The sequence below is a fragment of the Protopterus annectens genome, chromosome 2.part0 (genome assembly GCF_019279795.1).
Source record: "Protopterus annectens isolate FY-2018-M chromosome 2.part0, PAN1.0, whole genome shotgun sequence".
NCBI classification, from domain to species: domain Eukaryota; kingdom Metazoa; phylum Chordata; order Ceratodontiformes; family Protopteridae; genus Protopterus; species Protopterus annectens.
In genome coordinates, this window is record NC_056728.1 from 1,699,477,094 (window position 1) to 1,699,503,069 (window position 25,976).

General features: G+C 36.2%; 1 protein-coding gene across 1 annotated transcript in view; it reads left to right on the forward strand.

Annotated features, from left to right (window-relative positions):
* LOC122793773 (WD repeat-containing protein 49-like) overlaps positions 1-25,976 on the forward strand; it is a 630,038-nt gene that overhangs the window by 399,591 nt on the left and 204,471 nt on the right. Inside the window, exon 18 of the mRNA XM_044061963.1 lies at positions 7,255-7,314. Coding sequence (XP_043917898.1) covers positions 7,255-7,314 — 60 coding nt within the window. The remainder of the gene's footprint in view (positions 1-7,254; positions 7,315-25,976) is intronic.

Sequence of the window (25,976 nt, forward strand, 5' to 3'; positions counted from 1 at the left end):
TGGTGTTTAGGATGCATAGAGGAACAGGGAAGTGTGTTGATTAAAAACAGAAGAAGGCAGGTTGTACTATCCCACCAGTCGAGGTCCAATCAGATGAAATAATTTACAATTGAAACAAGAAGGGAGATAAAGCCTTAGATACAAAACTGAGAAAAGAAAGACAAAAAAAGAAAGTGAAGTTAAATAAAATGGATGAGATCTGAGAAGAAAATTGTGGCAAAATGATTTATCTGTTATATGTATAAGTTTTTTCAATATTCATGAAAGAAGAGAAGGTTTATTAAAAGCACCCAGTATGAGTACCCAAGATGGGATGGTGCAGTGTGTAGCCCTTTCCAAAGGAAAGGGCAATGAAACATCTTACAACACTAAAGGTACACAAGGCAGTGGGTCCTGATATGTTTCACCCACAAATTCTTAGAGAACTGAACATCACTCAGTTTTCCCTTGAATGCCATGGTAACGTTTTCTACATTTCAGTTCCTAGGCTGTGGAACACAATCTTTGTGAGATGCATAATATATCTTCCAGCTCAGGGTCTACTTGTTTAGACATGCCTAAAGCAACTTCTCTTCTGGGGTACTTAACATATTCCCTCGTGGGTAATGATACACTGTTGCTGATTTTGACTACCTGAGTGATCTTCTTAATAATATGATGTCAAGAATATTATATGTGTCAAACAAAAATGCATTAATCTCAGTTTTACTTGCTCCATTATGCCTTCAAGACACTTTACCTGTTTCCTAATTGACATACTACTTGCTGATACTTTTGTATTACTTATTACTACTGTTTTTACATAACTAGTAGACACTGTTTGCATCTTGTTTAACACAACTGTCATAACTTAAAAGGGGCCCTCCATATAAACTAAACTAAAAAGTAAAAATAAATAAATAACTAGAAGAGGATAGATGTGATTCTCCTTCAGGAGAATGAGAGCAAAACAGAGGCCCGGGGAATTATCACTCCACCAGTCTGACTTCAGATGCAGGGTAAAAATCAGGGAATCGTTTCTGGAAAAAAATAACAGAATATATAGAAAACTATGGAAAACAACACTCAAGGTACTATAGCTTCACAACATGATAGCTATGAAAAACAAATGTAATGTTTTATTTTGACTTGATGAACTGGGAATTACTTCCAAAACAAGTTGTGGGCACACTTATTTAGGCTTTAGTAAGACACTTGACTGGATACCACATAAAAGGTTAGTGAACAAACTACACTGATGTGGACTGAGTCGTAAAGTAGTTGTAGGGATGAAACGCTAGTACAATTACATGGCATGGAATAGTATTATCATCAGCCCTCTTTTTCCTCTTTTCTACATGGGGTCAAGGTGTCACGTCAACTGGTGCAGCCTGTCTTGATTGACTGACATTTTCCTACATTTTTCAACAGTCAGGTCTTCTCTCACACAATCCCTCCATCTCTTGGCTTGGATAGCCTCATTTCCTCTTGCCTTTTTCCTGTCTGTCCTAAATCTTCTACACCAAATCACCTTCTGCTTTCCTGCAGATGTGCCTGAACCACCGTAATCTATTGTCTTTGACCTTTTGTGCAATTGGATTGGCTTTGGCTTCTGTTCTGATGTCCTCATTTCTTCATCATTTCCACAGTGTTCATCCTACCGCCTGTCCCTAGCACTTCCTCTGTGTTTATAGGTTCCTAGGTAAGTACAAGGCAATCAGCCTGCAAACCATTACAAGCCTAACCAAACACAACTATTCAAAAGTTCTTTCCTGCCTCAAGGAGGACAAAACAAGACAAGCCAGGTGAGAATGTGACACTGCCCATCCAATAATTATCTCGGTTTACCTTGAAGATTGCAATGGTGCTACTTTGCTTGATATGTAATGGACATTTGTTCCAGTGGTGAGGGATACGTTGAGATATGAATCTACCATTCCAACACATCTTATTCATCTGCTGATGAAGGTTTACTTCCTTCACCTGGGTATCTGAGATACCATTTGTTCTGTGAAGGAAGAAGAACAGATCAAAAAGGGTTGGATTTTTATGTCTCAAAAGTCTAGACGCAAGTCTCTTTGGAGGAGTCTATAAGAAACAGAGTGCAGACAGAAGGCTGTCAGCCTGCATGATAAGTAAGATTTCTGAGGCCATTGATCTTGTTTTTTTAATGAATCTCTGAGCAGAGTCATAGGTGGCATAAGACCGAGTAGCCTTCCTCTGATCTGATGCTCCTATGCCCGAAAGCTCTGTGTGAGAGCAGAAAACATGACTGTTCTCCAGCTTGGCACTCCCTCCTTCTCTCCTATGAAGGAGTGTCAGGTGCTTAACAAAAAAGAAAAAAAAGCTCCATTCTCACATCTGGTGAGCTTCTTCCAGGTCCTAATGCTTTCTTACTCTATTGCCTGCCATTGTCTTTATGTCAGAAGGTTGAAAAAGAAAACAGATCTGCAGATTGCTTCCCCCCGACAACTTGCACCCAGAGCAGCTGCCTCCTTTGCCCTTAGGCCTAGCTATGTTTCTGTCTCTGAGTCTGTCAAGTTGAGTGGTATGTTTAGACAAACACGTGAAAAGGTGCATTGTCCCTTTGGAAAATAGATGAAACAAATATCAGTCTTTTCAAACTACTGTGGAGACATGATGATCAAATGATAAGGAATTATCAACAAGAGTGCCTAGATCCCTTAGGACAGCGTCTAACTGGTGGGGTATATCATTTAATTTGTGACCATTTTCCTTGCTCCAGTTAACATAATCTAACCCATGTTGGAGGAAATGTGAGTCAGTGGAGGATCGAATAACAACTCCCAATTTATAATTAAGTATAAGCCAGGAGTGTTGGTCTGAAGGTCTGAGAAATCAATGCTAAATTGAAGAGTGCCCAACACTGAGTTCTGTGGTATACAACTGGTAACTTTTTGCTTTCAGAAGTGGCACCTGCAACTCTAACCACATGGGTTCTGTCATATAATCAATTAGCTATCCACCACACAATATAAGGATTTATACTCAGATTTACAAATCTGTCAATAATGCTTTCACAGGGGATGGTGTCAAATGTCTTGGGCAGGTCTAGATATGCTGTATGTACTGAATAATGGCTATCCACTGCTTTAGTTGCTTTTTCAAAGAAATTAATGAGGTTAAAAACAAAGTACCTTCCTTTCACAAGGCTGAATTGATTAGGGTTCAGGGTTAAGAGATTTTTAATGCTCAGGTTAATTAGCTCTAAGATAATATGCTTCATAGCTTTACATATGAGGCTAGTTAGTCTAATGGGTCTTTAGTCACCAGGGTCTGCAGTTAGGCCACCCTCGTGTAATGACACTGCAATAGTTGTTTTGCAGGCTTAAGGAATGTAACCAGTTGAAGAGCTTAAAGAGGTTAAGCAGTGGTTCAGATAAGCCATATTTAATACTGATAAGCAACCTGGTACTTTATCAGGGCATATAGATGAGGTGTTCTTAGCTTTTGAGAGGGCTGGAAGAATTAGTTTCACAGCAATTAAAGAATTTGTTCCACAGTAATTAAAGCTGTGGCTGACACTGTGGAATAAATATAACAGTGGGTGGAAAACCTGTATTAAATTTATCAACTAGGATATTACCTATTTCCTTTGGGTCAGAGCATGCAATATTATTGGGAACTAATTCTTAACATTGTTTGGATTTTAGTTCTTAACTTCCTGACATAGATAATGAAAATTTGCTGTTATTTTTGTTTTTTGTGGGTATTTTAATTTCTTACTCAGATTTGAGCTTTCTAATGGTTCCCATAAGCTCTTTAATAGTTCACTTAAGTGAGCTCTTAACATAAGTAGAATTAGACCTCATAAGCATTAAGCAACGTTTTCTCTTGTTATATAGTTTATTATATGGGTAATAGAGTTTTATTTTTTTTAATTTTCTTTATATTTCATGTAGATAGGGACTGCCTTATCAATGCAACTATTTATGTGTGAGTAGAAATCAGATGCACAGGCAGCAGCTTTAACAATGGGTTCCAGCAGAGGGGGATTACAGCAGAATGTATTTAGGTCATCAAGCAAATGCAGAAGTTTTGCTTTTGAGAAGTCCCTAAGCACAGAGGTACTTAGAGGAAACGTGCTACCAGTTTTAAAGAAAAACGTCATTAGTTTATGATCTGATTGAGCAAGGTAGGGCGATACATACAGAGATGTACAAGAAGTGGCCATATTTGTGTGTAAAAGTGAGTTAGCAATTATAATGTTAGGAAGCAGTGGGTATAACAACCATTGGCAGTGTAGGTCAACCAGTGTATTGATGAATAGTTGAAGTCCCCCATTAAAAAAGGTGTTGGGTTTAATGAGAGTGTCATCTGTGTTAAGGTAGCAGTCATGCTCAAAAGGGGACAATGAGGGTGTCCTATAAACAACTATTAATTGGTGATTAGTCTTGTTTATAGTGATTTGGACACCTAAGAATTCAAATTTGATGTTCCAAAAAATCTGTTATGAGGTGATGTTATCCTTGATAAAGTTATACTCCCTCACAATTGCCAGTACATCTGAAGACATGACATGCACTAGACCCAGGAACACAGAGCATGCTTTTATTGCTTTGAAACCATGTCTCTGTAAATATGCATACATGAATGTGTTCAAGTTGCAGGTAAGCCTCAAGTTTAAGTATTTTTTATTGAGACTCTTGCATTAAGTAGAGCCACAGTAATGTGTTCCAAACTAAAATTTACTAGGTTGGCATGTCCATCAGATGGACTCTACCTAAAAAGGCACTATGAGGGCAACAACAACTTTAGCCAGAATGTGAAAGGCTGGTAAGAAAGGCGCAAACAATCCTTGGCACTACAGGTTTTTTAAGATTTACCTTTAAATATTCTGCTGTAGAAATGGAGTTCTTAGATGTTAAGATCAACAAAGGAGATCTTAATAATATGTCTATGAGTGTTTACAAAAAACCCACTTGGAAGAACAACTTCCTGCACAAAAACAGCATGCATCCCAAGCATGTTACCTGGAATGTTCTAAAAGGGCAGGTTTATAGAGTAATGAGATCGCACAATGGTAACATTCAGTTGGATTTAGCACTTGACTCTCTCAAACGTGAGTTTTTAGATAGAGGTTACAAAGAGGCAGAGATTGATTTTCAAATCAATGCTGCATGGGAAGAAAGTGAAGGGAAATGCAGGCCTATTTTGGCAACCACACCCCACCTGATGCTTTACAAACAACTGTAGCTGTGAGAGATACTTTCACAGTCTCTCTACCTTACTCTAGTGACATTAATACATGTTGTGAGGTCATTAAACAGAAATGGAATATTCTGCACACTACAGATGAATTGAAAGGGACTATAGACACCATACCATACTCTGCATTTAAAAATAATAAGTCCTTGAAGAAACATTTGTGCTATAAATCACAACCTCGTACTAAAGGGCCTCAGTCTACCAACTATGGGACTTTTTCTTGTAGATCATGCTCAGCCTGTAAGTCCATACTTATGGGCTCAACCTATATACATCCTCATACTAATTTTAAAATCAAACTTGATTTTTATGCTGACTGCAGAACTCCAAATATTGTTTACTTTGCAAGCTGCCAGGTCTGTCATGCCTTCTATATAGGAAAAACTAACAGATCACTGAAGGACAGGATTCTCTAACACTATAGGGACATCAGGAACCAAAAAGACACAAATGCCTTAGCACAACACGTTGGTTTGCATGGCTCAAAACACGCTTTTAAGTTCTTTGTACTTCAGGTTTTGGATGTTAGTATTAGAGGGGGTGATACATCTAATAAAACAGAAAGTGCTGAACAGAATTGGATCTTGCTCTTGAATGCAGAGAAAGTGCCTGGTTTAAATGGTGTTTTTAGCCTTAAACCATTCCTGAAAGCATGCCCGCTTAAACATTAATGTTGTCTTTAAACTTAAATTTTATTTGTGTTGTTTTTTGTATTTATAACAACTGCTGCATTGCTTGTGTGTGTACCTTTTATTTAATTCATGAGATTTGCATATGACAGCTGATTGGTTTTACTTTCTTTTTAAACTCATGTCTTTTTACTTGTTTATTAGTCTGAAGAAGCGATAGTGTTATCGCGAAAGCCCTCACTTTTATTACTTTTTACTTTGTTAAATAAATAGAAGTTTTTGCTCAGCCATGTTGGTTCGGTACTTGTTTTCTATTTTAAGTTTGCACAGTTTTCCTGTACCATACCCCTCACCTGTTCCTGTGTATTTTTGTTTTTTTGTGAATCCTTGGCAAAACAGGAAGGCTTGACAGTCATCTCATCCCAAGCTGACACATACTGGATTGCCCTAAAATGATACCACCTACATAAACAATTATTAAAGCCAGTTATCTTGTCTTTAAATCTTTGCATCATTCTGGGTGATGGCAAAATATCACTGAAGACCAGTGTCTTTCTTGCCTCAGATGTATACATAGCAAGCTCGATCATATCCTTTTGCATGCCCCTCTAGGTAGGTAACAAAAGGTCATTCACCCCCTCATGGGCCACTATCAAGTCATAACTGTATTTGTCAGGATGAAGGGATCTAAGAGCCCTTGTTACATCCCAGATCCTGGTTTTAGAAAGACAGCTGTCAGCCTATTCTTATCCAGTCTGGTGAGGATGGTGTCCATATGCCTTACAATAAAGTCACCTGTTACTAATACATTGCCATGGTTTGATGCAGTCTCAGTGGGCAGTAAAGGCTTGAATTCTGCACCCTTGTGATTTAGACATACGTGTGCTGGCTGTGGGTGTGAAGGGAGAAGGTGAGAGTGTTGCCATGTGAACTACTGTCTCAGGTTTCTTGGTCTTTAATCTTTTAAACTGTCTAAAATAGCATTTTGAATGGCATTGAATCTCAAACAATGATTGTGCTAGAACCCTTGAAATGTTCCATAGTCTTATTGAAGTGAAAACAGTTGCATAATTATGACATGGGGCACAGAGAACACTGATGGCTTAATTTGTGATAACAAATGCTCACCTTCCAAAATACATCTGCCTTAAACCATCTGGATTTTTAAATTGGGTTAAATATTTGTCAATTTCTTGACAATAGCTACACCTCCCTCTACCATTGTCATTATTTCCTGTAGCATATGTGTTACTAACCTAGTTCTTTCTAATACCATTTAGGCGGTCAAAATATTTATGCGCCTCCTGAAAGCAAGATACATTATACTGTGATTTATAAAACTGATGACAAAATAATATGTAGGAAAGAGACCCTTGTCAGTCTCCTGAATGATTTTGTTTTGGATCTTTGTTTGTAGGATCTCCCAGATGATGTCTGTGAAACCTGCTACCCACAACCTCACTGGAATGATGACTTGGTATGCTGAGCTGCTTTACAAAATGGATACTACTGTTATAATGTCATTTTTGTAGGTTCCATACAGTCACATGTTCTTTATGTCTTTAACTTCTTATGGATCACTATTACCCATTTTAAAATGGGGTTTACGGTTAATTGTCATATAATACAAGTTATGAAATGATAAAACATTATGTTAGCCCAGATTCACTGCAATAGTCACCTTGCTTTAAGTACATCATAACATCTCTTAGCAGCATATCAGAAAAGTTAGCTGTGTATAAAAATCAGCTTAAGAGAAAGTAGTATTATTTCAAAAACACATTTTTTTTAAATTTCTCCAAATCTTTAGGGTTTCTAATATGGGAATGGACCCCATTCCTAAGTCAAAGTACGATTAAAGTTCATGAAATTAGTATTTTTTCACTCTTTGATGTCAGCCAGAAGTGCTCTTCGCAGCACCTGCATTGTGACCAGTAATGACTCCTTCTGCAATTTGTATGACGTTACATGTATCGGTATCATATTTAAATATGGTTGTAGACTCTTTTTTATAAGACCCATTGCTCCTACTGCTATTGGAACTATCTGGGTATCTTTCTTCCACATTGCTCTTGTTTCTGCCTGCAAATCCTGATATTTTATGACTTTGTGTCTCTCTGTACGCAGCACACTGTAGTCACTGTGTGTGGCGATTTTCAGTGATCAATGTTACTTTTGTCTTCTTTTCCTGGACCACTATATCTGATTTTCTGGCATCTATCTTTTGAGCTATTGGTAATGGATGATCCCATGTGTTGAGATTTCATCATTTTCTATGATGCTTTGTGGCTCATATTTCCGGTGTTTTTCAGCCACTTCAGTACCATAATGTTTGCACAGTCCCCAGTGCAACAGTCTCGTCACATTACTATGCCTTTCAGTATACAGTCCTTCTCCCATTAGTATGTCACCACTAGCAATGAGGCGTGTAACTGTTTCCAATTCTGTTGTAGGAAACCTACATTTGTCTGTTTCTCCCACATGTTCAATGGACTTTATAAACCAGCGTATATGTAGCCCATTTCTTGGACCGCCAATATTAACCTTTCATCTCTTGGTTTAAATTTGCTTCTATTTAACCATTCCTGCATTAATTCCTGATCAACATGAGGTTCTTCCAGAAGATTTCTATACTTGCAACTATATTCATGCATTTTCCACATTTCTTGCCTTCTCATCTGATCCTTCACCTTATATTCTTTCTTTTGTTTTTTGGTACATTCAGTTGCTGCATGATTTTTATCTACTTCTGGTTTGATTTCAATTCCTGCTTGACGCCGATATGCTTCTGTTAGCCTAAGCAGGGAAGTCATCTTAGATTTATTCTTCTCGTGTTTCAAAACTTTCACTATGTTTGAGTCTTGTGAGGTCAGCAGATATGTGTGAAGTCCCACGATTCCAGATCTATACATGTAATCAATTTTAAGGAGACCCATCCCTCCCTCCTTCAGAACGTGAAATTTATAATTGTGGTATACACTGATTTTTATAAATCATTTGGTGAGCATGAAGCATCCTTCTTGTTTTCCTATCTAATCTATCCAACACGTTTTCGGACCAGTCAGTCACTCCACAACTGTAAGTTAGGAGAAGAAAAGCAAATTGGTTTATAGCTTGGATTTTGTTCCTAGATGTCAGTGCTGTTTTTCAGGATTAATTTAAGTCTTCTAAAGTGCTCTTTACTAAGCTTTATTCACATTTGTTCATGTTTTGTTGTTGATTCTTCATCAATTCCTAAATATGTATGCACTCCCTCTTTCTCAAGTTCTTTTATATCACATTCTTGTCCCAAACTGATGTTTTCTTGGTGCTGCAGTTTTCCTGCTTTAAAGGTTGCTTTTGCACACTTATAAAGACCAAATGACATTCTTTTGACAACTTGCAGTTGTGCTTTCAGTTTCTCATTTTCTGATTTGTAGGTTTAATGTGCTGTAAAATACCCTGCATTGTATGTCTGTGATTGGTGTCTTTCCACAAGTACTTATGTGTAATTTCAATAAAGGAGCAAGAACTGTGGAAGACAAGTGAGGTTGTCAGGTTATTACAGGTTGTGGCTCTGGTGCTTCCTTTGGCTATAACTAGCACTTTCCCCAATTTTCAGAGCAAGATCTCACAATATAGTCATAGTTAGAAAGTAAGAGGTTGGCACTGTTGCTGCTGATGGCTTATATTTCTTTAATCTTTTTCTGGTGGCCTTGTTATAGTTAGGAGGAGAACTTGACCCATTTTTCCAAGCAGTTGTCTAAGCTTGAGACCTACTCTATTGATGAACATGGCAGAGACAGATTATGGTCAAATGGGGCCCTAGGTAAGGTAATGGATTGTCGTCCGTCACGCCCACAGCCATACCATTATCCCTTTGCTTGGTTATCTCAATTAATTTACTATAAAATACTGTTCAAACCTGTCAGTGAGTATACTATTTATTTTTTACTTCTAAAATGATCACAGAGATTTGGATTTAATTCAGAAGTGTTGTTTCAAATTTTACAGCAAAAACACTGACAGCCATTTGCTAAACAAAATAGTCTCACATAATTTTTCTACAATGATCACAGAGATTTGGATTTAATTTAGAAGTGTTATTTCAAATTTTACAGCAAAAACAATGAAAGCCATTTGCTAAAACAGTCTGACATACTATTCTTTTATTTACTTCTACAATGATCACAGAGCTTTGAATTAAATTCAGACGTTATGTCTATTTTTTTAGCAAAAACACTGACAACCATTTGCTAAACAAAACAGTTTCACTGTAAAAATAGACTTAGTATGATCAACAATAAGTAGCTCTTTACTTTACACTCACATTTATTGAAAATATATCTGGCACTCCACTAAACTACAAGACAAGTGCTGAGACTCATAGTCAAGCAGCATGTAGTGAAGCACTCATTAACTTCTATGTAAACGGTGCAGAAAATCAAAAGACAAATATGCAATGCATTTGATAATAGCTTGGATGCAGTGTCCCTTGGCCAGAGTTACACAGCAGCCAAATGAGGGTTGAGGGAATCAAACTGTGTACTGCAGAAGCAGCTCATAGCCATATTCATCTGGACTAAATACCAATTGTTATAGCCCACGATAGCGCATTTCACACCCATGTGCTTGCAAAAAAGGTTAATAAAAATGTATTTTCAGTTAAAATATTTACATTAAACTCATATACTTCATGCTGTCCACTTTATTCACAGCAAAATAATAAGCACACTTGTCAACAAAACAAGGAAACCATAGACTGCACCCAAAGAATGCAGCTCATATGATGATGTTTCTATTTACTATAATCAGTTCCTTTCTTTACACCATAACTACTGTGGGTTGCAGGTAACAAACAACTGCCAAGTATTAATACACACACAGACACAACCATCAATTACAACCACTTGCATGATTGTACACCTCAAATGTCTGACTGAGAACAAGTGAATGAATGTATTCATAAATAGTGGACCAGAAATGTGGAACACTTTCAGTTTCTTAGCTCAAATCAGAGACAAAGACCTAAAAACCAGGAACAAAATTTTAGTGTTTTTCTTGTATACTTAGAAAGTTACAAGAATAAAAAGTTTTACATTAGCAAGCATTTTCTTCAGGATACAAAATCTCATACTCTTGACTGTTACTGTTCAATGAATGCAATCTACAGCAATTTGCCAGAAAGACACAATTTTTACAAGGAATTGACAAAAATGCCTCACAACTTCTTTGCTCAAAAATTCTGGGCAAAGTGTTTAAGGGTTTTTATTGAAACAAAAAGTCTTATAAAATGTGTCTTGGGTTCCAGTGTTGATGATAGGAAAAAATGTATAAAAGATTAACCTACCAAACATGAATGGGTACATGTATCATAAAAGCTTGAATCAGACATTTAAAAAAGCTGCCATATATAATAGGTGGTAATACTGACTTCTTACCATAATGGTGAAACTTTCCATATTATCTTGGAATGAGAATGGTCTCACAGGTATAGACAAAAAGGAAAGACTAAAAAGACTTTCGGCTTTTCCCAGTTAGGGGTCGCCACAGCCGAACTCCGGTCCGCTCATGATTGGCAGTGGATTTTTACAGTGCCGAGTTGCCAGCCTGATGCCCAACCTTCAAAGAAGGCATGCCCATTCACGCCCACCTACTTGCATGTCTTTGAAGTCACTTAACCGCTCAGAGGACATGCAGACTCCACACAGAAGTAGCTTCAGCCGAGAATAGAACAGGAGAACCTCTTGCTGTGAGGTGACAATGCTAACCGCTGCACCACCGCGGCTAAAAAGGAAAGACTACTTAAATATATTAAGAAATGCAGAGTGCAAATAGCAATGCTACAAGAGACACATTTGGAAAGAACTTAGCATGTGAATTTGATAAAAAATGATTTCAGGATAAATATTCTGTAGACTATCGGGGACAAAGTAAAAGAAGACTACATGTATTAATTGCTAGAAGAGCTCCAGTAGAAAAGAATAGGAAAAAAGAGACAATAATGGCAGATTTGTAGTACTGAGGAGCTACTGGCAAGGGATGAGGATTACACTGACATGCATTTATATTCCACCTAAAACTGCTATTTTGGAGCTTAAAACATTTTGGAGAGAAATAATCAGCTTTCAGCAGGAATATTATGGGTCTATATTATAAGAACAAAGTTTCACAACTTTGAACACCATATGGATGACACCATATGAGCGAAGTTGTGAAACATCAAAATGAATATAAAAAATGTAAAAATAAAAGAAAAACCTACCTGATTGCTCTGAGCAAAGGGGCAAGCACCCTTGCCACCCCACACCACCCACTACTTAAATATACCAATTCCAAGATCGCAGTACGCTAAAGTAAAGGGAGGAATTCCCTATGGCGATCTCCATTCTCACTTGTGAGGTTTTAAATATTCAGCCATTTGGTGTCACCCATATGGTGTTCGAATATTTAAATCCTTGCTATTATAATATAGACCTGAATATTACTTATAGGTAGGGATTAGAATTTGATTTGCAGCAACAAGGATATATCTGGGAGCATAGAAGGGAAACTATAACAAAAGAGAGTATATTTCTGAAAAAAATTATGAAAATATTTGGTATGAAAGACATGAGTTCAGTAGCAGGAACTCTGAGAAAATGCACATATTATTCCCCAAGGTACAATAACTGGGCTAGACTTGATATAAATTATATTTCACAGGAACATGTTCATTTATTTGAGGGCTTCAATACACATCCAATAACTATTTCAGCTCATGTGCCAATAATTACCAAGATAATAATGCAGAGTAATGAAGTAAAGATGAGACACTGATCCTTCAACACCTACCTGTTAAAAAGACTGAATTTAAGGAATGGGTAGTGGAAATTATCTGTGAGTTATTAGGGAAGATAGAAAGTACTCCAGAATTTATAGCTAGTGAGTTGGATAAAATGAAAGTGAAGTTTACAAATCAAGTAGAAATAAAAGAAAAACAGATCTGATTAATAAGTAATAAGAATTATTTAGAAAGGCTGACAAAGGTTACAGTATTACAAAATAAGGGGAATTTCATACAAGAGGAGTCTCAAATGTAGAGTACTAAAGAAACAATTAGAAAGAACCTGGATAATATGCACGAGTTTAGAAAGATTGCTATTAAGCAACTGTTTTTTGATAATAACTCCAGAGCCCAAAAACTTTTGGCACAATGACTTAGGCAAAAGAAAGTAGAAAGGGTTGTTTCCAAACTTAGGAACCCTAAAACAAGAAGAATATCCAGAGATCCTGTATAGGTATTAGAGATATTATGGAAATTTTATGAAAATTTGTATAACACAGAGAAGTGCAGAAATCAAGAAAAATCACAAATGGAAATATTTATGGAAGACTTAATTAAGCCAAAGTTAGAGGTAGATGAGGCTCAACAACTAACAGGTAAGACAGGAGGAGATGAGATAAAAATGGTGATGTGTAACCAATCTATAGGAAATATTCCAGGAATAGATGGTATTCCTATGGAAGTTTGGAAGTTAGGACAGAAGAAAGTGATAAAGATCTGGAAGGATTTATTTAACAGTATTTAAAAGGAGGGTAGGCCCCAACATCCTGGAAAAAAGCTGTGGTAGCTGCAATACCTAAAGACAGTAAAGGCCCATCTGATCCAGCTTCGTATAGGACCATTTTAATTCTTAACTATGACTATAAAGTGCTTATATCTATAATAGCTAAAAGAATGGCAAATGTTATGCCAAAACTGATAGATATTGACCAGTGTGGTTTTGTGGAGAGGAGGCAAACATTTGACAGCATTAACAGAACAATGATGATCCAGAGGGAATCAGACTGTTTGAAAAAATGCTGTTATTGGTGGGTCTTAATGCAGGCAAAGCCTTTAACAGAGTAATTTGGAGTTTTATGAGTAGGGCAATGGGGACATTTGCATTTCCTGATACAATAATAAGGTTAATTAGAAGGATATATGATCAGAGGCAAAAATCAAAATGGAAGGCTCCCTCTCTGGTATGTTGTATCTGAACAGAGGAACCAGGCATGGGTATCCACTTTCCCCGTTGTTATTTGAGCTATATTTAGAAACAGTGGCAAAGAAAACAAGGGGCTCAGAATATTTTGTACCTTTTTAAGGATATAAAATGAATGAAGATGAAACAAAGGCTTTAGCTATAAATGATATATCCACACATGGATTGGTCCAGCAATACCCATATTTATGGAACATGATAAATTTAAGTACTTAGGGGTATAGATTAAAAAAGGATGCAGTTATGGCAGCTAAGGATATGTGTGAAGAGATTAAACAAAAGATAATATAAAAATTGAAGCTCTTGCCTATGGATATGGATAGCAAGATACAAGCACTAATGATGCTTTAATCCCTTTGGTTTTATCCATAGCTCAGGCATATCAATCAGAGGAGAAGTTGTCGAATGCAAGCACTACACACCCAAACAAGCAAAGAGCTTGTTGTGAGCAACTTTAATTTCACCAGAGATATGTTGTTAAATGCTTTTCGTCCCACCTAATTGTGGGACTTCTTCAGACAACTAGCAAAAAGCAACAGCTACATTTAAATAAGTGCTTTGGCACCAAAATACAAGTGCCGCGGCTGATAAACAGTTTGAAATCATTAAAACTACATAAAACCATTTAATGATCCAAAACCCGGATCTTGAAAAATATGCAATAAGTAGAACAACAAAAATCCTCTACCACTATGCATATGCCTGAAAGATCTATATTACAAATTAAAACGCTGATATGACAGCTTCTATATGTTCGCTTACCTTGAATTATATATGCATTCATTTAATGCGCAAAATGAAACTGCACATTCTTGCAGAGTTAAAACATACAAAAGAATATATATGTATAAACCTGTACTTGCTATAATGCAGGTACTGTATAATAAACCCAAGGTTATGTACGATCTTGTATAGATCCTGTGCACTAAGTAAAAGGAAAAAAGAAATAAGAAATAAAAGAAAATAGAGAAACGGAGACTAAGACTCCATGAAAATGTAACAGCCAAAGAAAAAACATCACTGCTACTAAGCTATTGTATATACCTAAAAGGAAATGTTAAAAACATTAAAAACATTGTATCCTGTGCAAATATACAAGTATATACTATGTATATCTGCATAGGACATCGCCGATTGTCTATACATAACTGAAGATGTGTTTATTAGGTTTAAAACGCTAAAAAGTTGGCTCTGTGCGAGCTCTATCTTACAATACAATGCACCAATTAAATAAATACTAAGACTACAACCATGCAAACTTATAAAAGACGACAAGGACAAAAATGTGAATATCTGTGTGTGGGCTGTACTTATTGAAATAAATTATACTATGACAATGACTATGATTGTGCACGATAATATATAAATATATAAGTACTGTGTGCTGAAGAATGTAGGGGAAGGAAGAATGGGGAAAGAGAGGGAAGGAAGAGGGAGGGGGACAGAAAAGAAAAGACAAGAAGAAGAACATAAGGGGCAAGTGCTAATGTACCAAAAGGGCAAAGGAAAGGGAGGGAACAATAACATCTCCCTGTGCCATGAAATATACTTATGGGTGGGATGTTGACATACATACACAATTATTAAGTCACATTGTATGCAACAGGTATATACTGTTCATAAGGTATTATGTATCTAAATACATTCATAAACTAATATGGACAACCCACAATCTATATTACAAATATGTAATACATACTATATGATAAAAATTCATACCAAAACATATTAACTAGCGACACAAACATTTTAACTTGAGTATTGGGTAAAGAGAACATATCTCATTTAACCCGGGCATTACACTGGCATTACAATGAATCTGCCAGTATAATTCCAAAACCTCTAATTGTACTTGATGTGGTCCATCCCTACCATCTAAGAGGGCCATATCTACTGCCCTAAATAAGAATGTGTGGCTAGGATTTTCTGTTATATGTTTTGCTAAAGCATTGTCCAATTTATTTTTCTTAATAGCGTATAGGTGTTCATAAACATGTTCGCATAATTTCCTGTCAGTTTTCCCAAAGTAAAATGCGGGGCATTGTTGACACTGGGCCAAATATACTACACCTTTGGACTGACAACTAAATTTCTGTCTCACCTCGTAAGTCACATTTCTAATAATGAATGTTTCACCTGTGTTCATATGTGAACAATAATTACACATATTACATTGGAACATACCTTTCCTCCATGGTAATCTATTAGTGTCACTTTGCATAATTTGTTTGAGATTCTTTCCCCTTTTCCAAACAATCTTAGGTTTATGCGGTAATTTATCCCTTACATCTTTCTCGCTGTTAATTATATACCAATTTTTATTAATAATTAAGGTGATAATATCACTGTCAGTACTAAATGGAGTTATGAATGCCAGTTTTATTGATGTTGTATCAACATTATGGACCTGAACTACCTGTTGATTGACACCACCCAGGATGGCTTGATATGTGCCTGTTTCTCTTTTACTCTTTAATTCATCTACCAAATTGTCTATGAGTTGTTGTGGATACCCTCGTCTCATACACATTCCTTTTAATAATTGGCATTCTTCATTAAAGTCCTCGTCTCTGGAAACCATGCGGGCTGCGCGTACTAATTGACCTTTGACAACTGATTTCTTTTGATACATGGGATGATTACTATTATAGTGGAGGAAAGTATTAGAATAAGTTTCTTTCCTGTAGATCTTAGCATGAAAGCATTTGTTGACATGGTCTTTCCATAAATCCACATCTAAATATGCTATCCTCTCTTCATTATATGTGTGGGTAAAAGCCAGAAAGTCAGAGCTTGTGTTAAAAAATGAAACCAATTCTAATGCTGTTATTTCATTACCTTCTATTAGGATAAAAATGTCATCAAGAAATCGTGTGTAAAATTTTATTTTGTTCGTCATATTGACATTCTTTCCTAACACTTCCTGTTCCCCAGTATGCCATGACTAAATTCGTAAAACTCCCCCCACATGGGGAGCCCATGGCCACACCTATTTTCTGTAAATAAATCTTGTTGTCAAAAGTGAAGAAATTGTATGACAGAACTATGTCTAGCATTTCTTCTATCAGTTTGATTTCTGCTTGTTCAGCACCATTTTTCTTTAACATGAGGCTCACCCATTCTATGCCATCCTGGTGGGTTATACAAGTGTACAGGGCTTTTACATCAACAGTTACAAAATTGAACCTGTCATTGAACTCAAAATTGTTAATGCTTTGAAGAAATGACCAAGAATCCTTGCAAATTGCTTTCTCTTTTTGAACATACTTTTGTAGTATGTTATGTACCATTTTTGCACAGGGGTAAGTAATGCCATTCCTAGCATCTACTAGTGGTCTTATAGGAGGGTCCACTAGTAATTTGTGGATTTTAGGAATGCTGAAGAGGATGGGTATTCTGGGTGATAACATAGTCAAGTAATTTAAAGTTGACAAGTCTATCCTTCCTTCTATGAAAATGTAATTGAATAGTGACCTGATTCTATTATATGCTTGTTGTAATTCATTTCTAGATGTTTCTTGATAGGCCACACTGTTCAATGTACTTAACATCTTATCAATATATTGTTGTTGCATCATGAATACCAGTCCCCCTCCCTTGTCTGATTGCATAAATCTTACCCCTGTTTCTTTCAATGATTGCAAAGCTGTTTTTTCTGAATTAGTAATATTAGAAATTTAGTAGTCCTAGTCATATTAGAGTGTAACATATTTCTTAAATCATTTTCACATATTTTTTCAAATAAATTCAAAACAGGGTGCATTGGTGGTATGAATGTACTGGCAATATGCAGGTTGTTACTTTCTTTATGGTCACTAACAAAGAACACTTTGAAATTTAGTTTCCTAACAAATAACTTAAAGTCTACTATAGTTTTAACTACATCGGCTCTACTACTAGGGACAAAGGTATTTTCTCTAGCTAATAATTCAATGACAAAAGATTCAATAATAACATTTGTATAATTGAAAATTTTGAAATCATTATCTGAATTATACAAGGTAACAGGTTTACGGTTCGTATTAATAATTACCTCCACCTCTTCCCTCGTAGGTTAGTATTCTTCCTGTTGTTATGGTTGTTGCCATAATTCATATTCCTCCTCAGATTGTAATGTGAGGCTCCCATCCGACAATTTGCTTTTTGTTGGGGGGGGGGGGGGTTCATCCTGTGGTATATAGGCTACGGGTTCAATGTCCTCACTGTTGTATTGTTCAACTGTATCGGTATTGTAAGGTGTACCATTGTCCTGGAAATTCTGTGCACTGGTACCACATTGAGTGATGTTATGCCTTTCATGAGGAAGTTTTGAACCATTCCCTGTTTTAACGTGGGAGGGGGGAGGTTTTGGATAGGCCATTCCACTGCTATATGCTTGTCTGTCTCTGTTTAATTTTTTAAGTTTTCCTTCTTTAATTTTACCCATGTATTGATCGATATTGGTAAATATTCTGTCATAGTCATACTGATATAGTGGAAAGTTTAAATGCTGTTGTATCATTCAAAATAGTTGCTTCATCTATAAGTGAAACAGATTGCAATTGATAATGTTTACTCATCACTTCTAATAGTTCCAAGCCATGTTTACTAAATAATTTTAATAAGTCTTGGTGAAAAGGTGAGCCATCAATGAGCCCGGTTGTATATTACCATGATCTTAAACCTTTTGGTACAATTCCCTCACTTAAACATTCACGGAAATAAGTTATTTCTATTTGTATCTTTTTATACTTTACCAATTTCTGGTCAAATTGTTTAAGTAAAGCTGAAATATCCGTAGAATCCCTGGCCGGTTGCTCCCTAGCTTCACTACTAGTTGGAGTCTGTAGTGAAAGTGGTTCCGTTAACCATGCTGTTAATTTTGGAGCCCCAATAAGCCTCGTGGATCTGTTGTTGGTGGTCGTTGTTTTATTACCACTCGTACCAATCTGTTGCAATATATTACATCCTTGCGTGTTGTACACCTCCCTTTGCACTTGAATAGGAGATGTGTTAGTGGAATCCAATATGTTCAGATTTGAATTTGCATCCATAACTGCTGCCTCTACAACTAGTGGAGTATTTAAAACACCTGGAAGCTGACATGTAGAATTGCAAGTAGAATTGGTTGGAAAAGCATCAACCTTCTTATTCAGTGCATCAACCTGTTTCATTAAGGTATTTATTAAAGTTAATATCCTAGTATTTTGGTTCTCTGCAGCTGGCGACGAAAGGGTTGTAGTAAGTGCTGTATCCTCAGCCATAACAAACTACTAAAACAATGACAGACCAAAAACTTGTTGCAAACACAAATGCTGTGGACTGCAAGCACTACACACCCAAACGAACAAAGAGCTTATTGTGAACAACTTTAATTTCACCAAAGATATGTTGTTAAGCGCTTTTCATCCCACCTAATTGTGGGACTTCTTCAGACAACTAGCAAAAAACAACAGCTACGTTTAAATAAGTGCTTTGGTGCCAAAATACAAGCGCCGCGGCTGATAAACAGTTTGAAATCATTAAAACTACATAAAACCATTTAATGATCCGAAACCTGGATCTTGATAAATATGTAATAAATAGAACAACAAAAATCCTCTACCACTATGCATATGCCTGAAAGATCTATATTACAAATTAAAATGTTGATATGACAACTTCTATATGTTCGCTTACCTTGAATTATATATGTATTCATTTCATGCACAACCTGAAACCGCACATTCTTGCAGAGTTAAAACATACAAAAGAATATATATGTATAAACCTGTACTTGCTATCATGAAGGTACTGTCTAATAAACCCAAGGTTATGTACGATCTTGTATAGATCCTGTGTACTAAGTAAAAGGAAAAAAGAAATAAGAAATAAAAGAAACTGCAACAAAGCTAGCCCTCGCTCTCACCACAGTATCACAGCAAACAAACCCTTCAGGCAATCCCAGTCAGGTTAGGAAAATCACAAAGTGTAAAAGGCAAGACGCCAATGAACGAAACAATCTTCTTTCTTTATTAAGCTCAGCAGAGCAGTTCAGCTTTTCGTCGGTGCCCTGCACCAACTTCTTCAGACTTTAAACATCGCGCACTTATGCGCTTTCACATTTAAAACCTTACAATTCAAAATAATAATAATCAAACATGCCCCCCTATTGCTACCTTAAAGGACACTTCACCCACTACTAGGAATACCTAATGATCGGTGAATGACATTTAACATTTAAAAACCCTAACTAGGTCTAGGATATAACTGGAAAATGAACATTTGTAAACTATAACATAAATATGAATATACATGTCAAAAAACACATACCAGTTGTCAAACACACACTCGATAATAAATGCATAATATACGTTATTTAAAACATCAGTAATATTCTGATCTACATGCCGTCCCTCCAACCCAAGGTTAGAGAAATGTTAAAAGGCTGCTGAAATGGGAATCTAATTAAAGATTAAAGGTGCCCTCAAGTTGAGATGTTTGGAAAGGTAGGGTTTAGTTGGGGGCCACAATTCAGTGGATTTGGTCGGCTTATTGTATTGGGTCTTTGCATCTATTTTAATTTTATTTTTACTTCAGCCGTTATTTAGATATTTTTAACATTTGGTTGATTTATCGTTTAGGGTCTTTGTACTTATGTTTAATTCATTGCATCTTTAATTAGATTCCCATTTCAGCAGCCTTTTAACATTTCTCTAACCTTGGGTTGGAGGGACGGCATTGGGATCAGAATATTACTGATGTTTTAAATAACGTATATTATGCATTTATTATCAAGTGCGTGTTTGACAACCGGTATGTGTTTTTTGACATGTATATTCATATTTATGTTATAGTTTACAAATGTTCATTTTCCAGTTATATCCTAGACCTAGTTAGCATTTTTAAATGTTAAATGTCATTCATCGATCATTAGGTATTCCTAGTAGTGGGTGAAGTGTCCTTTAAGGTAGCAATAGGGGGGGCGTGTTTAATTATTATTATTTTGAATTGTAACGAAAGTCAGAGCTTGTGTTAAAAAATGAAACCAATTCTAATGCTGTTATTTCATTACCTTCTATTAGGATAAAACTATTGCCAAGAAATCGTGTGTAAAATTTTATTTTGTTCATCATATTGACATTCTTTCCTAACACTTCCTGTTCCCAGTATGCCATGACTAAATTCGCAAAACTCCCCCCACAAGGGGAGCCCATGGCCACACCTATTTTCTGTAAATAAATCTTGTTGTCAAAAGTGAAGAAATTGTATGACAGAACTATGTCTAGCATTTCTTCTGTCAGTTTGATTTCTGCTTGTTCAGCACCATTTTTCTTTAACATGAGGCTCACCCATTCTATGCCATCCTGGTGGGGTATACAAGTGTACAGGTCCTTAACATCAACAGTTAAAAAACTGAACCTGTCATTGAACTAAAAATTGTTAATGTTTTGAAGAAATGACCAAGTATCCTTACAAATTGCTTTCTCTTTTTGAACATACTTTTATAGTATGTTGTCTACCATTTTTGCACAGGGGTAAGTAATGCCATTCCTAGCATCTACTAGTGGTCTCATAGGAGGGTCCACTAGTGATTTGTGGATTTTAGGAATGCCGAAGAGGATGGGTATTCTGGGTGATAACATAGTCAAGTAATTTAAAGTTGACAAGTCTATCCTTCCTTCTATGAAAAGATAATTGAATAGTGACCTGATTCTATTATATGCTTGTTGTAATTCATTTCTAGATGTTTCTTGATAGGCCACACTGTTCAATGTACTTAACATGTTATCAATATATTGTTGTTGCATCATGAATACCAGTCCCCCTCCCTTGTCTGGTTGCATAAATCTTACCCCTGTTTCTTTCAATGATTGCAAAGCTGTTTTTTCTGAATTAGTAATATTAGAAAATTTAGTAGTCCTACTCATATTAGAGTGTAACATATTTCTTAAATCATTTTCACATATTTTTTCAAATAAATTCAGAACAGGGTGCATTGGTGGTATGAATTTACTGGCAATATGCAGGTTGTTACTTTCTTTATGGTCACTACCAAAAAACACTTTCAAATTTAGTTTCCTAAGAAATAACTTAAAGTCTACTATAGTTTTAACTACATCGGCTCTACTACTACGGACAAAGGTATTTCTCTAGCTAATAATTCAGTGATAACAGATTCAATAATAACATTTGTATAATTGAACATTTTAAAATCATTATCTGAATTATACAAGGTAACAGGTTTACTGTTCATATAAATAATTACCTCCCCCTCTTCCCTCGTAGGTTGGTATTGTTCCTGTCTGTATGGTTGTTGCCATAATTCGTATTCCTCCTCAGATTGTAATGTGAGGCTCCCATCCAAAAATGTGCATGTTGTTGAGGGGGTTCATCCTGTGGTATATAGGCTACGGGTTCAATGTCCTCACTGTTGTATTGCTCAACTGTATCGGTAATGTTAGGTGTACCATTGTCCTGGAAATTCTGTGCACTGGTACCACATTGAGTAATGTTATGCCTTTCATGAGGAAGTTTTGAACCATACCCTGTTTTAACTTGGGAGGGGGGAGGTTTTGGATAGGCCATTCCACTGCTATATGCTTGTCTGTCTCTGTTTAACTTTTTAAGTTTTCCTTCTTTAATTTTACCCATGTATTGATCGATACTGGTAAATATTCTGTCATTGTCATACTGATATCGTGGAAAGTTTAAATGCTGTTGTATTGTGTCATTCAAAATAGTTGCTTCATCTATAAGTGAAACAGATTGCAATTGATAATGTTTACTCATCACTTCTTATAGTTCCAAACCATGTTTATTAAATAATTTTAATAAGTCTTGGTGAAAAGGTGACCCATCAATGAGCCCAGTTGGATATTGCCATGTTCTTAAACCTTTGGGTACAATTCCCTCACGTAAACATTCACGTAAATAAGTTATTTCTATTTGTATCTTTTTATACTTTACCAATTTCTGGTCAAATTGTTTAAGTAAAGCCGAAATATCCGTAGAATCCCTGGCCGGTTGCTCCCTAGCTTAACTATTAGTTGGAGTCTGTAGTGAAAGTGGTTCCGTTAACCATGCGGTTAATTTTGGAGTCCCAATAAGCCTCGTTGATCTGTTGTTGGTGGTCATTGTTTTGTTACCACTCATACCAATCTGTTGCAATATATTACATCCTTGCGTGTTGTACACCTCCCTTTGCACTTGAATAGGAGATGTGTTAGTGGAATCCAATATGTTCGGATTCAAATTCGTATCCATAACTGTTGCCTCTACGACTAGTGGAGTATTTAAAACACCCGGAAGCTGACATGTAGAATTGAAAGTAGAATTGGTTGGAAAAGCATCAACCTTCTTATTGAGTGCATTAACCTGTTTCATTAAGGTATTTATTAAAGTTAATATCCTAGTATTTTGGTTCTCTGCAGCTGGTGACGAAAGGGTTGTAGTAAGTGCTGTATCCTCAGCCATAACAAACTACTAAAACAATGACAGACCAAAAAACTTGTTGCAAACACGAATGCTGTGGACTGCAAGCACTACACATCCAAACGAACAAAGAGCTTGCTGTGAGCAACTTTAATTGTTAAGTGCTTTTCGTCCCACCTAATTGTGGGACTTCTACAGACAACTAGCAAAAAGCAACAGCTACATTTAAATAAGTGCTTTGGTGCCAAAATACAAGCGCCACGGCTGATAAACAGTTTGAAATCATTAAAACTACATAAAAGCATTTAATGTATACCCCACCAGGATGGCATAGAATGGGTGAGGTTTCGGATCATTAAATGGTTTTATGTAGTTTTAATGATGTCAAACTGTTTATCAGCCACGGCGCTTGTATTTTGGCACCAAAGCACTTATTTAAACGTAGCTGTTGCTTTTTGCTAGTTGTCTAAAGAAGTCCCACAATTAGGTGCGACGAAAACCGCTTAACAACATATCTCTGGTGAAATTAAAGTTGCTCACAACAAGCTCTTTGTTCGTTTGGGTGTGTAGTGCTTGCAGTCCACAGCATTCGTGTTTGCAACAAGTTTTTTGGTCTGTCATTGTTTTAGTAGTTTGTTATGGCTGAGGATACAGCACTTACTACAACCCTTTCGTCACCAGCTGCAGAGAACCAAAATTCTAGGATACTAACTTTAATAGATACCTTAATGAAACAGGTTGATACACTCAACAAGAAGGTTGATGCTTTTCCAACCAATTCTACTTTCAATTCTACATGTCAGCTTCCAGGTGTTTTAAATACTCCACTAGTCATAGAGGCAAAAGTTATGGATGCGAATTCCAATCCGAACATATTGGATTCCACTAACACATCTCCTATTCAAGTACAAAGGGAGGTGTACAACACGCAAGGATGTAATATATTGCAACAGAATGATACGAATGGTAATAAAACAACAACCACCAACAACAGATCCATGAGGCTTATTGGGGCTCCAAAATTAACCGCATGGTTAACGGAACCACTTTCACTACAGACTCCAACTAGTAGTGAAGCTAGGGAGCAACGGGCCAGGGATTCTACAGATATTTCGGCTTTACTTAAACAATTTGACCAAAAATTGGTAAAGTATAAAAAGATACAAATAGAAATAGCTTATTTCCGTAAATGTTTAAGTGAGGAAATTGTACCCAAAGGTTTAAGATCATGGCAATATCCAAATGGGCTCATTGATGGGTCACCTTTTCACCGAGACTTATTAAAATTATTTAATAAACATGGTTTGGAACTATTAGAAGTGATGAGTAAACATTATCAATTGCAATCTGTTTCACTCATAGATGAAGCAACTATTTTGAATGACACAATACAACAGCATTTAAACTTTCCATGATATCAGTATGACTATGACAGAATATTTACCAATATCGATCAATACATGGGTAAAATTAAAGAAGGAATACTTAAAAAATTAAACAGAGACAGACAAGCATATAGCAGTGGAATGGCCTATCCAAAACCTTCCCCCTCCCAAGTTAAAACAGGGTATTGTTCAAAACTTCCTCATGAAAGGCATAACATCACTCAATGTGGTACCAGTGCACAGAATTTCCAGGACAATGGTACACCTAACAATACCAATACAGTTGAACAATACAACAGTGAGGACATTGAACCCGTAGCCTATATACCACAGGATGAATCCCCCAACAACAAGTACATTTTCGGATGGGAGCCTCACATTACAATATGAGGAGGAATACGAATTATGGCAACAACCATACCAACAGGAACAATACCAACCTATGAGGGAAGAGGGGGAGGTAATTATTAATACTAACAGTAAACCTGTTACCTTGTATAATTCAGATAATGATTTCAAAATTTTCAATTATACAAATGTTATTATTGAATCTTTTATCATTGAATTATTAGCTAGAGGAAATACCTTTGTCCCTAGTAGTAGAGCCGATGTAGTTAAAACTATAGTAGACTTTAAGTTATTTGTTAGGAAACTAAATTTGAAAGTGTTTTTTGGTAGTGACCATAAAGAAAGTAACAACCTGCATATTGCCAGTACATTCATACCACCAAAGCACCCTGTTCTGAATCTATGTGAAAAAATATGTGAAAATGATTTAAGAAATATGTTACACTCTAATATGAGTAGGACTACTAAATTTTCTAATATTACTAATTCAGAAAAAACAGCTTTGCAATCATTGAAAGAAACAGGGGTAAGATTTATGCAACCAGACAAGGGAGGGGGACTGGTATTCATGATGCAACAACAATAAATTGATAAGATGGTAAGTACATTGAACAGTGAGGCCTATCAAGAAACATCTAGAAATGAATTACAACAAGCATATAATAAAATCAGGTAACTATTCAATGACCTTTTCATAGAAGGAAGGATAGACTTGTGAACTTTAAATTACTTGGCTATGTTATCACCCAGAATACCCATCCTTTTCGGCATTCCTAAAATCCACAAATCACTAGTGGACTCTCCTATGAGACCACTAGTAGATGCTAGGAATGGCATTACTTACCCCTGTGCAAAAATGGTAGACAACATACTATAAAAGTATGTTCAAAAAGAGAAAGCAATTTGTAAGGATTCTTGGTCATTTCTTCAAAGCATTAACAATTTTTAGTTCAATGACAGGTTCAGTTTTTTATCTGTTGATGTTAAGGACCTGTACACTTGTATAC